Genomic DNA, 13,808 nt, shown 5'->3' with positions numbered 1-13,808 from the left:
CTTCTATGTCTAATAGACATGACACCATCTTTGCATCAGGTTCACAGATGGAGGTCAATCATGCTCTAACATGGTGCCCACAATCCCACTCATCGCTTTCCTTGGCCCTACTGGGCAGGTCACGTTGCAGATACAATACCTCTGCATCTACAATTTTTCCTAAGTTCCTTGAACTTTGTACTCTGTAGTCACCCCATTTCTCCACAACCAGTCTCTCAGTAACCCTAAATATAGCCTCCAGGTTCTGTTTGGCTTTCTCTGACCATTTTTGCTTGGGCATCTTGTCTGAAGAGATATTGCACTGATTCTCATTACTTACACTATGCCTCTCAGTAGAGTTTCTGTTGTAACATCTCTTGTCTTTTCAAACTCCTCGCGTTTTCTCCTACTTTCTCTTTCTTCTAAGTTCCCTCAAATTGGTTTACTACTACTCCATCACCGGCTTCCCTTTTCACTATTTCCTGAATCTGAGCAGACAGCAGCCCGATGGTAAATTAGTTCCGTGAAACCTTTCCTGACTCTAAAGCTCACAGGTTTCCGGTTAGACTACTCAAGATCCAGTGCAGCTAGGTAGAGCTTGCATGGCATTGGCACTCTGCCTAATACCCATTTCAGTTGGGAACCCTGCACATGTGAAAGTTGGCTGCTTCCAATTTAGCAGTTGGGCCTATGTGTAGAAGATCGGGCATGGGAGATTGTAATGCGGCACAGGCTCCTGGTCAGGCACACGTGATGTAGAGTGCTGCCCCTCAAGCTCACAGCCTCACAGGGTAGTGACCTCTTCCAGGAAAAACTTCACTGTGGGAGCTGACGAAAACTTACCTTGTGCATCACACGTAATCACATATGCTCTCCAACAAGTACAAAAAATGCAGGCTGGATCTAAAGAATGACTGAAGGTGAAGACTAATAATCAGAATTAATTACGTGAAGGTAAATGATTTGGGATATAGATTTCATTCATGACTAATCAAATTAATTTGTAATTTTCGGTCAATTAAGTGAGACCAATTGCTTTTTTTGTTCTTTAAACTGAAACCCTATTTTGTGTGCTTTTCCCACATCTAGAAACTAGCTGCAAGCTCAAAGCTGAAAAGCTCAACTATTTCAGAAGGAACTTTAACACATGGAAAAATATCAGTTACACAATGTAAAACTTCAATTTATTCAAGTGATTGACAATTCATAAAATGGGGAATGTTCAGCTTTTACCAATGATAAAACACGACCATATCTTTATGTCTAATTAATGGCGCTTTAGGTCTTTGGTGCCTTCTTCTTTTCAGCTTCTTCCTTTTCTTTTTCGATTTCTGAAACGTAATTCTCAATTTCCTCAGGATTTAAGATCTGCAAAAACAAAGATAAACTTGAAATTTAACTTTTCCATCTATTAATACTAAAACTGTATAAGCCCAAGTCTTACAATTCAGATTGGCCATGCTCAATTGCCTCTTAGTGTCAGGGAGATTAGCAGGGGATACAGGGATAGGGCCTGGGTGAGATTGTTGTTGGTGCAGGCTTGATGGGCTGAATGGCCTCTTTCTGCACTGTAGGGATTTTATGATTAACAGATATTGCAAGGAATTGTGAAAACACAGAAACATAGAAAGTAGAAGCAGGAGTAGGCCATTCAATTTGATCATGGCTGATCATCAGATTCAATATCCTGATTCTGCCCTCTCCCGCCATATCCCCTGATCTCTTTAGCCCCAAGGGCTATATCTAAATTATATATAATTATGTATCCATATTAGTTGTTACTCATTCTCCAAATGTACATATTCTAATACACTTTGAATTACTTAAGTTGACAATTTAAATGACTTGTGGTGTCTTAAAAGTCTTGTGATGTTGCTCAAAAATGATTTCTACCGTGTGATTATTCACTTGTTCGCTCTTTTCTCTCCTGATTGTGTTTTTTTTAAGCCAGAACACACAGATGTATGCATTATCTGGAGGGGAGGACTGAGTCTTCCCAGCAAGATGGGATGACATTTTCTGGGAGTTTCTGCTGCATGCAAGCACAACTAAGGGTGCTGGATTGAGATACACACGGACTGTACGCATTGTTAAGATTGTACACTTGAGTTGCTTAGGTGGTTCAAATGTGGTCTTTCATTTGAGGATTAATGGAAATAAATGAACCAAAAAAATGAACCTTATGCAAAATCTGAATCCTATTGCTGTGTTTCACCGTCACTTAGTGTTTAGTGGAGTGACTGAGCAGCCGCTACAGTAGTTATACAGTATGTTAACCAATGAATAACATAACAGTATGTTAACCAATGAATGGTTAAATTGGTAGAATTTTGTTAGTAAACTGAGAGGAGGGAAATAAGAGTTTGCTTAATTATTTATTAATGTAATGAACATAGAAAACTAGAAACAGAGAGGCAGATTTAAACACTTAATCAATGAGGAATAGGTTGACCAGCTCACCATACAAGACAGAAAGACAGACAATCAATGCAGATGACAAATATTACAATGTTACCCGCAAGAGTTGTTCATGCTTCATCACTGCCAGTTCGATGTGTTTTCCACCCGACTGTACAACCTGACAAAACAGTTTGTGCAAGTTTTATTTCCCTTTTAAAATTCAGGTTTAAAATCTAGACCAAAGCTATAGACTTAATACAATGCAGTATAAAGATTAACATAGAAACACTGGGAACCAAAAAGAAACTAAAGGAGTAATTTGTGGGAGGGAATCCCACATTGATAGAAATACAAACGCTCACTAAGATAAACTCCTGAACGCAACGTATTTTACAGGTCGATATCGGTATCGTTGCACTAATACAATAGTAGGGTTGCAATGTTTCAAAGTGAAATCCATTTGACATTACGTTTCCACCAAAATAATTTACCTCCAGCAAAGCCTTGATGGCAAGCTTTATGGTACCACTATCCGTAGCAGTGGCTTCTTCAGTGTAGTTTTTCTCCAGGAATTCCCTGACCGTCTTTGCACTTCTTCCTATGGCATTGGCCTAAATTCAAAGGAAGTGTTGTAAAGATGTGCAATTTGTACAGTTCTCACTACTCAAAGGATGATGCTAGGTTCAAAAACTATTGTTCTGTTTAAATTTCTGAACTTAAGCCATTCTGAACTTAAATCGTTCAAAGATTCAAATTTACATCTTCCAAACTTTCTACTCGGTATTGTCTTGGAGTTCCATCAGTCCCACTTTTGGTGGTCTGGAGGGGGGAGTGGGTTACCACATAAATCTTCTATCATGCATCTGAATCCAGCCCAGACTGAGAAATAAATTCCTATCGAGTGTCTGCAAGTTACTAGCGTCACAAGTAGGTTCACATTAACAGTGTAATGAAGTTACTGTGAAAATCCCCTAGTCGCCACACTCTGTTCGGGGTCACTGAGGGAGAATTTAGCATGGCCAACGCACCTAACCAGCACGTCTTTCGGACTGTGGGAGGAAACCGGAGCACCCAGAGGAAACTCTCACAGACTCGGGGAGAACGTGCAGACTCTGCACAGACAGTGACCCAAGCTGGGAATCGAACCCAGGTCCCTGGAGCTGTGAGGTTGCAGTGCTAACCACTGTGCTACCGTACTGCCCCTAAGGCCCTGAGCAACAATGTCCTTCATCTGCCTTGTTAAGAAATATAGTAACATTAGCGTCAGCACGAGCTTGACCGCAGGAGGTATTTGTACTAAAATAATGAATAGAAAATAAAATTGAGCCAACTTTGTCAAAAACGTAGCCGGGGCCACCAAATTTGGCAATACTACTTGCCTTCCATTCATGGTAGGTGCCTGATGGGTCAGTTTGGTACAGTCTTGGAGTTCCATCAAAGTCAAAACCCACAATAAGTGCAGAAATGCCAAATGGTCTGCGCCCATTACTTTGAGTGTAACGCTGCAAATAAGATAGAAAAAGTGCAAGTTAACTGTACATTTTATTACCAATATAGAAACAGAAACTAGAAGCAGGAGTAGGCCATTTGGCCCTTTGAGCCTACACCGCCAATCATTTTGATCATGGCTGATCATCGAATTTAATATCCTGATTCCCCCCCCCCTATCCCTTGATCCCTTTAGCCCCAAGAGCTATATCTAATTTCTTCTTGAAATCAGACAACATTTTGGCCTCAACTACATTCTGTGGTAGTGAATTCCATACATTCACCACCCTTTGGGTGAAGAAATTTCTCCTCACCTCAGTTCTAAAAGGTTTCGCCCTTATCCTCAAACTATGACCTCTAGTTCAGGACTCCCCCATCATTGGGAACATTCTTTCTGAATCCACCTTGTCTAACCTAGTTAGAATTTTATAAGTTTCTATGAGATCCCCCTTCACTCTTCTAATCACCAATGAATATAATCCTAACTGACTTAGTTTCTCCTCATGTGATAGACCTGCCATCCCAGGATATCAGCCTGGTAAACCTTCGCTATACTCCCTCTATAGCAAGGGCATCCTTCCAGATAAGGACACCAAAACTGCACACAATACTCCAGGTGTGGCCTCACCAACACCCTATATAATTGCAGCAAAACATCCCTATCCCTATACTCAAATTCTCTCGCTATGAAGGCCAACATACCATTTGCCTTCTTTGCTGCCTGTTGTACCTGTGTGCTTACTTTCAGCGACTGATGCATGAGGACACCAAGGTCTCACTGAGTATCCACCTCTCTCAAATTACACCCATTCAAGTAATAATCTGTCTTCCTATTATTGCTACCAAAGTGGATAATTTCAAAGCATGTTTTGTGCGAAAAATGATTTGTCTGGTAACATAAATTAAGCAATAGAGCTCAAACACTTGTCTCTATGAGTTTCTGTATGGAAAACTATAATGTAGACCGGAACTTTCTGGCTGTTGATGCTGGTGGGTTCTTCTGGTCCCACCAACGGCGCACCTCTACTGCGGGTTTCGTGGTGGCAAGGGGCACATCAACGGGTAACCCCATTAACAACAGCGGGACCAGAAGATCCCACCACCGGCCAAAGGCGCCTCCGTCACCGTGAAACGCATGGCAGATTGTGCGGAAAATCCCGCCCATAGACTTCCAATGTTAAATTTCAGAGCTTGAAAGTGTAAGTTTAAAATTCATGGGACAATCATTATGGTGTCAAGTAGCTAGTTGGACAAGTATAGGATCCAACCCACCAATTTACTCATCATATAGTTTGGTCAGATTCTGCAAGCATGGGGCAAAGATGTCAAGGTGCAAATGATCCATTATAACAAAAATTAGACTGATTTATAGGTGGGCAATACATTGGTTTACTGCAGTTTGGTTAATACAAATGCTGCAGTCTTGTGCATTAGGATAACAGAATAAGAATCATCAGATCACTATTTGGTTACACGACAAGTTTTTCTGTCCACTTAAGCAGAACAGCTTTGTAAGCAGCTGTACTTTACATGATTATATACAGCAAGCAAACTCAATTTACCTGTTTCAAGCTGGCGATGTACCGTGTGATGTACTCAACTGTGACTGGGTCCTCCACAGTGAGTCGGTGGCTCTGACACTCTACACGAGCCCTATTTATAACTATCCTGGCATCAGCTGTGAGGCCTATCGTAATAAAGAACAATATATTGAGATATAACGATTATCCATCTGTCTGAGCAACGCAAAAGCGTGTCCTCCAATGACAATAAATAATCTCCAACTGGATCTTGCAGTTTTGGTAAAGTAGAACTCATTCAATTTTAGAACAAGATCAAATCCCACTGATATAGGATTCCCCAGAATCAATCCTGTTCTTAAGAGCTACTGTGGAGCAGTGCATCATAGAGAAGTATAGATTCCCCTTTCCAGACTTGAAACTTTCATTAACCCATCCCTATATTTCAATATAGCTGCAGAAGGAATTCTCCTTTAATGTGCTCCTTCTCCACTTCATTATTTTTATTTATTAGTGTCATGAGTAGGCTTACATTAACACTGCAATGAAGTTACTGTGAAAATCCCCTAGTTGCCATACTCTGGCACCTGTTTGGGTACACTGAGGGAGAATTTAGCATGGCCAATGCACCTAAACAGCATATCTTTCGGACTGTGGGAGGAAACTGGAGCACCTGGAGGAAACCCACGCTGACACAGGGAGAATGTGCAGACTCCACACAGACAGTGACCCAAGCCAGGAATCAAGCCTGGGTCCCTGGCGCTGTGAGGCAGCACTGTGCCGCCCTGTTCATGGTGGAATATGCAAAGTCTGCCCGAACTGTTGTTGTAATGAAATGCATTATGAGCAGAGCCTGGGAATTTGGAAGAAGCAAGATTGGGAATTCAGTGCCGAGGGGCAGGAGGTGCTGTAATTTGCCACCAATACACGGAGTGGTTCATATCAGCTTGAGGCAGTAAGTATAATTATTTTTCCAGTGATTTAATTAAGTTAGCAAAAGAAAGCTTAAATAATTAAAAATTGATGTAAATAATCTGGACTAAAATACGTCAGAGCTGGTTAAGTGTCTGGACTGATGTATGTGGAGTTCGTGGACAAACAATCAGTCCAGAGTGAACACATCTCCATCTTTAATCTCCTTGGTTCAGAGTTATTGAGCTGGGAGTGGGGGGGGGTTGGAGACACTAAGACATATAGGGAAGGGGAAAGAAATAGCTGGACAGTTTCTCCAGACCTCGGTCACACTGTGAAGAGAGGCACACATTCTGTATTGTATACCTTACATAGTATAAACAGCTATGGGAACACAGGTAAGACAGAGCAAGGATGTGTAGAAATTGATCCAACAGGTACCATGTACTTGTTACTTGTGCGGATAGGAAATACAGTCAGGGACAGTCAGAATGCTGACCATTGCACTTTGGAGCAGGCGGCTGTCCATAAAGAGGATCAGAAGGAAGGGAAGCATAATGTGGTAATTGTAGAGGATTCAATAATTCAAGGAATATTACCCTAAGCAAGACTGGGCATCCCATATGGTATACTGCCTTTGCCTCACTGGTGCCAGGATAAGGAACAACTCAACCTGGCTTGAAAAGATATAGGAGAGGGAGGGAAAGGATCCGATCTGATCCATGATGTGACTGAGAAGAAGGAAGAGTAGGCAAGAGGCTTTGTTTGGAGAGTACCGGGAACTGGGGACTAAATTACTAAATTGAAGAACAACCTCTCAAGAGTTATGATCTCTGGATTTTTACATGAAACACATGTGAATTGCGGTACTGATATGGAGGGGAGTAAAAAGAAGAAATGAGTGAGAGTAAAATGTTAGGGCAGTAGGACAACTTAGGGCCAGTGGCCCAAATAAGCGTTCTTTATACAAATGCAAAGAGTAAAAGAAACAAACTGAATAAACTGCAGGCGCAGATTCAACTAGAGATTTAAAAATTATAACGTTTACTGAGACATGACCGAAAGACAGTCAGGACTGGGTACTAAACATACCAGGTTATAAGATTTACAGGAAAAATAGCATGAAAGGAAAGGGTAGCCTTGGTGATATTAAGAGCACAAGAACATAGCGAGGTAGAAGTCATGCGACAGCTATACAAAGCCCTGGTTGGACCACAGCAGTTCTAGGCACCACACCTTAGGAAGAATATATTGGCCTTGGAGGGAGTACAGTGTAGATTTGCTCAAATGATAATGTTTCAAGTTAAATATGACTTTTCAGAACTTAAGAATCACATTTCAAGCAATTTCAAGCACTTGATTTCCAACATCAGCAATATTTTGCTTTTCATTTACTAGAACGATACCTGGACTACAAGCGTTAAATTAGGAGAGATTGTACAAACCAGGGTTAAATTTCCTAGAATTTAGGAGGTTATGGAGTGATTTCATCAAAATTTCAAGGGGAACAGGGATATTGGAAGAAACTATTTTAATTGGTTGCAAGTCTAAGACCAGGGACATAATATAAAAAATAGTGCCACATTTTTCAGGAGTGAAATTAGGATACACTTTTTCACAGAAAGCGGGTCTCTTAAAGATCAACAAGGTCATCTATGTGCGGATCCACAAGATATGGGTTAGATCCAAATGAATATTTCTCATCAGTATTTACTGTTGAGAAAAGCATGCATGTTAGGGAACTTAGGGAAATAAATAGTGATCGTCTTGAGGAGTGTGCATATTACAGAGGTGGTGGTGCTGGAAGTCTTAAAGCGCATCAAGGTAAATAAATCCCCGGGACCTGATGAAGTGTATCCCAGGACATTATGGGAGGCTAGGGAAGAAATTGCGGATCCCCTAGCAGAGATATTTGAATCATCGATAGTCACGGGTGAGGTGCCTGAAGATTGGAGGGTGGCAAATGTTGTGCCTTTGTTTAAAAAGGGCTGCAGGGAAAAGCCTGGGAACTACAGGCCAGTGAACCTCACATCTGTAGTGGGTAAGTTGTTGGAAAGTATTTTGAGAGACAGGATCTACAGGCATTTAGAGATGCAAGGATTAATTAGGGACAGTCAGCATGGCTTTGAGTGGAAAATCATATCTCACAAATTTGATTGAGTTTTTTGAAGGGGTATCCAAGAAGGTAGATGAGGGCAGTGCAGTTGATGTTGTCGACATGGGCTTTAGCAAAGCCTTTGACAAGATATCACATGGTAGGCTGTTGCATAAGGTTAAATCTCATGGGATCCAGGGTGAGGTATCTAAATGGATACAAAATTGGTTTCTTGACCGAAGTCAGAGGGTGGTTGTAGAGGATTGTTTTTCAAATTGGGGGCCTGTGACCAGTGGTGTGCCTCAGGGATCAGTGCTAGGTCCACTGTTATTTGTCATTTATACCAATGATTTGCATGAGAATAAGGAGGCATGGTTAGTAAGTTTGCAGATGACACCAAGATTGGTGGCGTAGAGGATAGTGAAGAAAGTTATCTCCGATTGCAACGGGATCTTGATCAATTGGGCCAATGGGCTGACGAGTGGCAGATATAAATGCGAGGTGATGCATTTTGATTGATTGAACAGGGCAAGACTTACTCAGTTAATGGTAGGGCATCGGGGAGAGTTACAGAACAAAGAGATCTAGGGGTACATGTTCATAGCTCCTTGAAAGTGGAGTCACAGGTGGACAGAGTGGTGAAGAAGACATTCAGCATGCTTGGTTTCATTGGTCAGAACATTGAATACAGGATTGGGACGTCTGGTTGAAGTTGTATAAGATATTGGTAAGGCCACACTATGTCACCCTATTATAGAAAGAATATTATTAAACTAGAAAAAGAGTGCAGAAAAGATTTACTAGGATGCTACCGGGACTTGATGGTTTGAGTTAAAAGGAGAGGCTGGATAGACTGGGATTTTTTTCTCTGGAGCGTAGAAGGCTGAGGGGTGATCTTATAGAAGTCTATAAAATAATGAGGGGCATAGATCAGCTAGATAGTTAATATCTTTTCCCAAAGGTGGGGGAGTCTAAAACGAGAGGGCATAGGTTTAAGGTGAGAGGGGAAAGATACAAAAGTGTCCAGAGGGGCAATTTTTTCACACAGAGGGTGGTGAGTGTCTGGAACAAGCTGCCAGATAGTAGTAGAGGCGGGTACAATTTTGTCTTTTAAAAAGCATTTAGACAGTTACATGGGTAAGATGGGTATAGAGGGATATGGGCCAAATGCGGGCAATTGGGATTAGCTTAGGAGTTTTTAAAAAAAGGCAGCATGGACAAATTGGGCCGAAGGGCCCATTTCCGTGCTGTAAACCTCTATGACTCTATGAAATCTTTTCTGCAAATAGCAACCAATGTTAATTCATTAGTTAATTTTAAATATGAGACTGATAGATTTTGATTAACCAAAGGTATTTAAGGGATATAGGGCAAAGGTGGGTATGTGGACTTAGTTTATTTATTAGTCACAAGTAGGCTTACATTAACATTGCAACGAAGTTGCTGTGAAAATCCCCTAGTCGCCACACTCCGGCGCCTGTTCGGGTACACCGAGGGAGAATTCAGCATGGCCAATGCACCTAACCAGTATGTCTTTCGGACTGTGGGAGGAAACCGAAGCACCCGGAGGAAACCCATGCAGACATGGGGAGAATGTGCACACTCCACGCAGACAGTGACCCAAGCCGGGAATCAAACCCGGGTCCCTGGCGCTGTGAGCAACAGTGCTAACCATTGTGCCACTGTGCCACCCCGTTAGGTCATGGATTAGCCATAACTACACTTAATGGTGGAAAAGACCCAAAGGGCTAAATGGCCTACTTCTGTTCCGATATTGTCGAACCTAGTGGGTACTGACTGAAGTTAATTAATCTGCTTCAAATAAACTTGTCAAATGGGGCAAAGTGTGGCTGGGGCTTTGAGGTAAGAGCAGTGATAAGGCACCCAGTGCTCACTTGTTATTGAGTAAATTGGACACTAACATCCACACGTGCAATTAAACTTAAGAAACAGAGTCAGACGTGGCATTCCAATACAATCACGTGCCATAAACAGTTGCCAGCATTACACCACTGAAAAAAAGATCCAAAACACTTTCTCAAATATACATCCATGCCATTGTTTAATTGTTTCTCATTACTCTTCCTTATGTAGCACTGAGGCCAGTTTCCCTGGCTGAGATAAGCTTAAATTAATACAGATTAGTGACTGATCATGATCTTAAAAAACCAATTATAAAGAAATATTTAACTAGATTTGAGTGACTCAAGTCGTCCCAAATGTTCAACATTGGAGGAAGCAATATTCACCTGCAAAAGCCATGCAAACATTGTCATCCAGTATACAGATCTTCCTTACTGTTCTTTCATCCTGTAATTTGGCTACAGATTTCTTTTCCACTGCAAGAACAACAATTTCTTTTCCTCGAACACCAACCTGTCACATGAAATATTAAAGAGTTAGTTTCAAAATATTATCTTATCATTTTACGTGACTACTGATGTGTAAATGCAATGTGTGTAAAGTGCAAAATAGTTTTCAAAGCTGCATTCACAGACAAATGCTCACAGTTCCTACCATGAGTTAAAATGTAAATGTTTATACTGTTTCTCTGGATTGACACTGCTGTTTTCCTGAGAAATCAAGAGATTCTGGGTTTACAGTATAATTTCAGCACTAGCGCAAAGTTGTAATCATTTTACATGATGGTTGGAGTTGTATTAAAACTCCCTAAAGAGAAACTAGAATCTATTATAGTTTTATATTATATATTATAGGGGCGGCACAGCGGTTAGCACTGCTGCCTCACAAAGCCAGGGACCCAGGTTCAATTCCCAGCTTGGGCCATTGTCTGTGCAGAGTCTGCATGGGTTTCCTCTATGCTCTGGTTTCCTTCCACAGTCCAAAAGACATGCTGGTTAGGTGCAATGGCCATGCTAAATTCTCTCTCAGTGTACCCGAACAGGTGCCGGAGTGTGGGGACCAGGGGATTTTCATAGTAACTTCATTGCAGTGTTAATGTAAGCCTACTAGTGACACTAATAAATAAACTTAAACTTAGTTGACTACCAAGTTAAATTTAAAATGCAATTCTAGAATGTTACACCATACAAAACAAAATCTATCATGCTTTGAAAAGAAAATGTTCAGGAATATATGTTTAGTTGATATTATTCTAAAGTGTTCTTTCTGGTAAACTGATTAACTACTATACACTATTCAGATTGAGATTTAACTAGAGGAAGACCTGGTGATTATACAGTACTCATCACATGATTCCAGTGTAATCAAATATGGCAAAATTTGATAATGTGGTGAATAACATTTCTGTTATTCAATTCTGAACTTGTACAAGGTAATTACTGTGCAAGACCCCTTTGACAAATCAGTTTTCTGTTTTGTCAGTTAAGAAGAGGTAATGCCTCGGTGGTCTACTGGGAATCTTAAAGCCTGCTGAACTAATAACCAAGGATGTAACTGACTTGTATATTCAGAAAACAATTTACTCTCTTCCTGCAATATATACACACCTGCTAAAGCATAAAGGTAAGACTCAATTAATAATTCTTCTTCATTTTGCAATGATTCAAGCTGAATATACGTGGCATAATGTCCTAATACAGGTATTGCTATATTTTTATCAAATACTTGAAGGGATCATTCCATAATCCCCAAGCTTGCCGCCTTCCGACGAATAATCATAGAAATCATTGAATTCCCACAGTACAGAAGGAGGCCATTCAGCCCATCGAGCCTGCCCTGACAACAAACCCACCCAGATCCTATCCCCATAACCACATGTATTTATCCTGCTAATTCCCCTGACACTAAGGGGCAATTTTGTATGGCCCTTCAACCTAACCCACATATCTTTGGGAGGAAACCAGAGCACCCAAAGGAAACCCAAACAGACACAGGGAAACATGCAAACTCCACACAGACAATGACCCAAAACCAGAATTGAACCCGGGTGCCTGGTGCTGTGAGGTAGCAGTGCTAACCACTGTGCCATCCATAATATTGCATCAACAGTTCAGAACTCATCGCTAAATAGCTTGACATAAATAACATTGTCACCATAGTCCTAAATCATGGTACAGTAACAGGAATCAGTTTGTAGTTGAAGCAATCTCAAAAGGCACCATAACTAACAAGGCCAAATGCTGCAATCCCTATAGTGCATGAGGGGCAGCATGGTGGCACAGAGGTTAGCACTGCTGCCTCACAGCGCCAGGGACCCGGGTTCAATTTCAGCCTCGGACCCAGGTTCAATTCCAACCTCGGATGATTGTGTGTGTGTGGAGTTTGCACGTTCTCCCCGTGTCTGTGTGGGTTTCCTCCGGGTGCTCCGGTTTCCTCCCACACACCAAGATTTGCGGGTTAGGTTGATTGGCCATGCTAAATTGCCCCTTAGTGTCAGGGGGATTAGCAGGGCAAATCTGTGCGGTTACAGGTATAGGGCCTGAGTGGGATTGTTGTCAGTGCAGTCTCGATGGGCCAAATGGCCTCCTTCTGCACAATAGGGATTCTATGAATCCCTTTTCATTAATTAAAAAAATGTTCACTAAAAGTCGATATGATGTGGAGATGCCGGCATTGGACTGGGATGGGCACAGTAAGAATCATAGAATAGAATCATAGAATCCCCACAGCGTAGGAGGCCATTTGGCCCATCGAGTCTGCACCGACCACAATGCCACCCAGGCCCTATTCTCACAGAAGTCTCACAGGTTAAAGTCTCACAGGTTTATTTGGAGTCACAAGCATTTGGAGCACTGCTCCTTCCTCAGATCAAAAATCAGTAGTAATGGTTATAAGCAATTACTGGGGGGGGGGGGGGGGGGGGGGGTGGTGCAGTTCAGATGGTAGGCACTAGAGGAGTCTGGGCATTGCAAGGAGAGGGAGTCCCTGACTTGGCTAGACAGGAAGTCAGGAATGAAAGTTGCATGGGGAGTTGCAATGAATCCTTCAAATCTCAAGAACACTGCCCTGGACATCTGTGCACAGGAGTCCCAGTGACTCTGCAGTTTTGATAAATCAGCATTCCTTCCTGGTTGGCTTCATTAAAAAAATTAAATGTTTCTGAAACTGAACACAAGAGGTTGGGGCTGTAGCTCAGACTGTAGCTTCCTTCCCTCTGAGGGCAAGGCTGCAAAAGGCCGCAACTTCTTTCCAACGGGAGGAGGGGACAGAAACTTGGCTCTTGGGGGGGGATCCCTCTCTTCAGCAATACTCACCGCCGCCGAGCCCTTCTTCACCGCCTCCTGGGCGTACTCCACCTGGAAGAGGTGCCCGTCCGGGGAGAAGACGGTGATGGCTCGGTCGTAGCTAGCGCTCATGGTTCAAGCGGCGGCAACAACGACGGTGTAGAGCGAAACCGAAAGCAACCCCCCCTCCTCCCCGCTCAGAAACGCCGAATCACCTCGCCCGCCCCTTCCGTTTGGACGCTACCACTGTCCCGGGAGGGGAGGGGG

The 13,808-nt window shown here is 42.2% G+C and overlaps 1 protein-coding gene across 1 annotated transcript; it reads right to left on the bottom strand.

The window, feature by feature from the left end:
• Nucleotides 1-1,143: 1,143 nt before the first annotated feature.
• Nucleotides 1,144-13,764, bottom strand: LOC144508598 (proteasome subunit alpha type-7). The gene is made up of 7 exons (XM_078236733.1): nt 13,572-13,764; nt 10,644-10,770; nt 5,430-5,554; nt 3,759-3,881; nt 2,871-2,990; nt 2,495-2,557; nt 1,144-1,347 (listed from the first exon to the last, which is right to left on the bottom strand). The coding sequence occupies exons 1-7, from the start codon at nt 13,671-13,673 to the stop codon at nt 1,258-1,260; spliced, it is 750 nt and encodes a 249-aa protein (XP_078092859.1). The 5' UTR covers nt 13,674-13,764; the 3' UTR covers nt 1,144-1,257.
• Between the last annotated feature and the right edge of the window lie 44 nt (nt 13,765-13,808).

The sequence above is a fragment of the Mustelus asterias genome, chromosome 20 (assembly GCF_964213995.1).
Source record: "Mustelus asterias chromosome 20, sMusAst1.hap1.1, whole genome shotgun sequence".
Taxonomy (NCBI): domain Eukaryota; kingdom Metazoa; phylum Chordata; class Chondrichthyes; order Carcharhiniformes; family Triakidae; genus Mustelus; species Mustelus asterias.
The sequence above is the reverse complement of the archived record's forward strand: the minus strand, read 5'-3'. Positions and strand labels throughout refer to the sequence as shown.

Excerpts from the sequence above, each read along its gene's own strand:
- LOC144508598 (XM_078236733.1), bottom strand. The coding sequence starts at position 13,673 with ATGAGCGCTAGCTACGACCGAGCCATCACCGTCTTCTCCCCGGACGGG. Across the intron at positions 5,555-10,643 it reads TGTTTGCATGGCTTTTGCAG|GCCTCACAGCTGATGCCAGG; the intron begins GTGAATATTGCT and ends TTATTACGATAG. Across the intron at positions 1,348-2,494 it reads AGCATGAACAACTCTTGCGG|ATCTTAAATCCTGAGGAAAT; the intron begins GTAACATTGTAA and ends TTGTTTTTGCAG.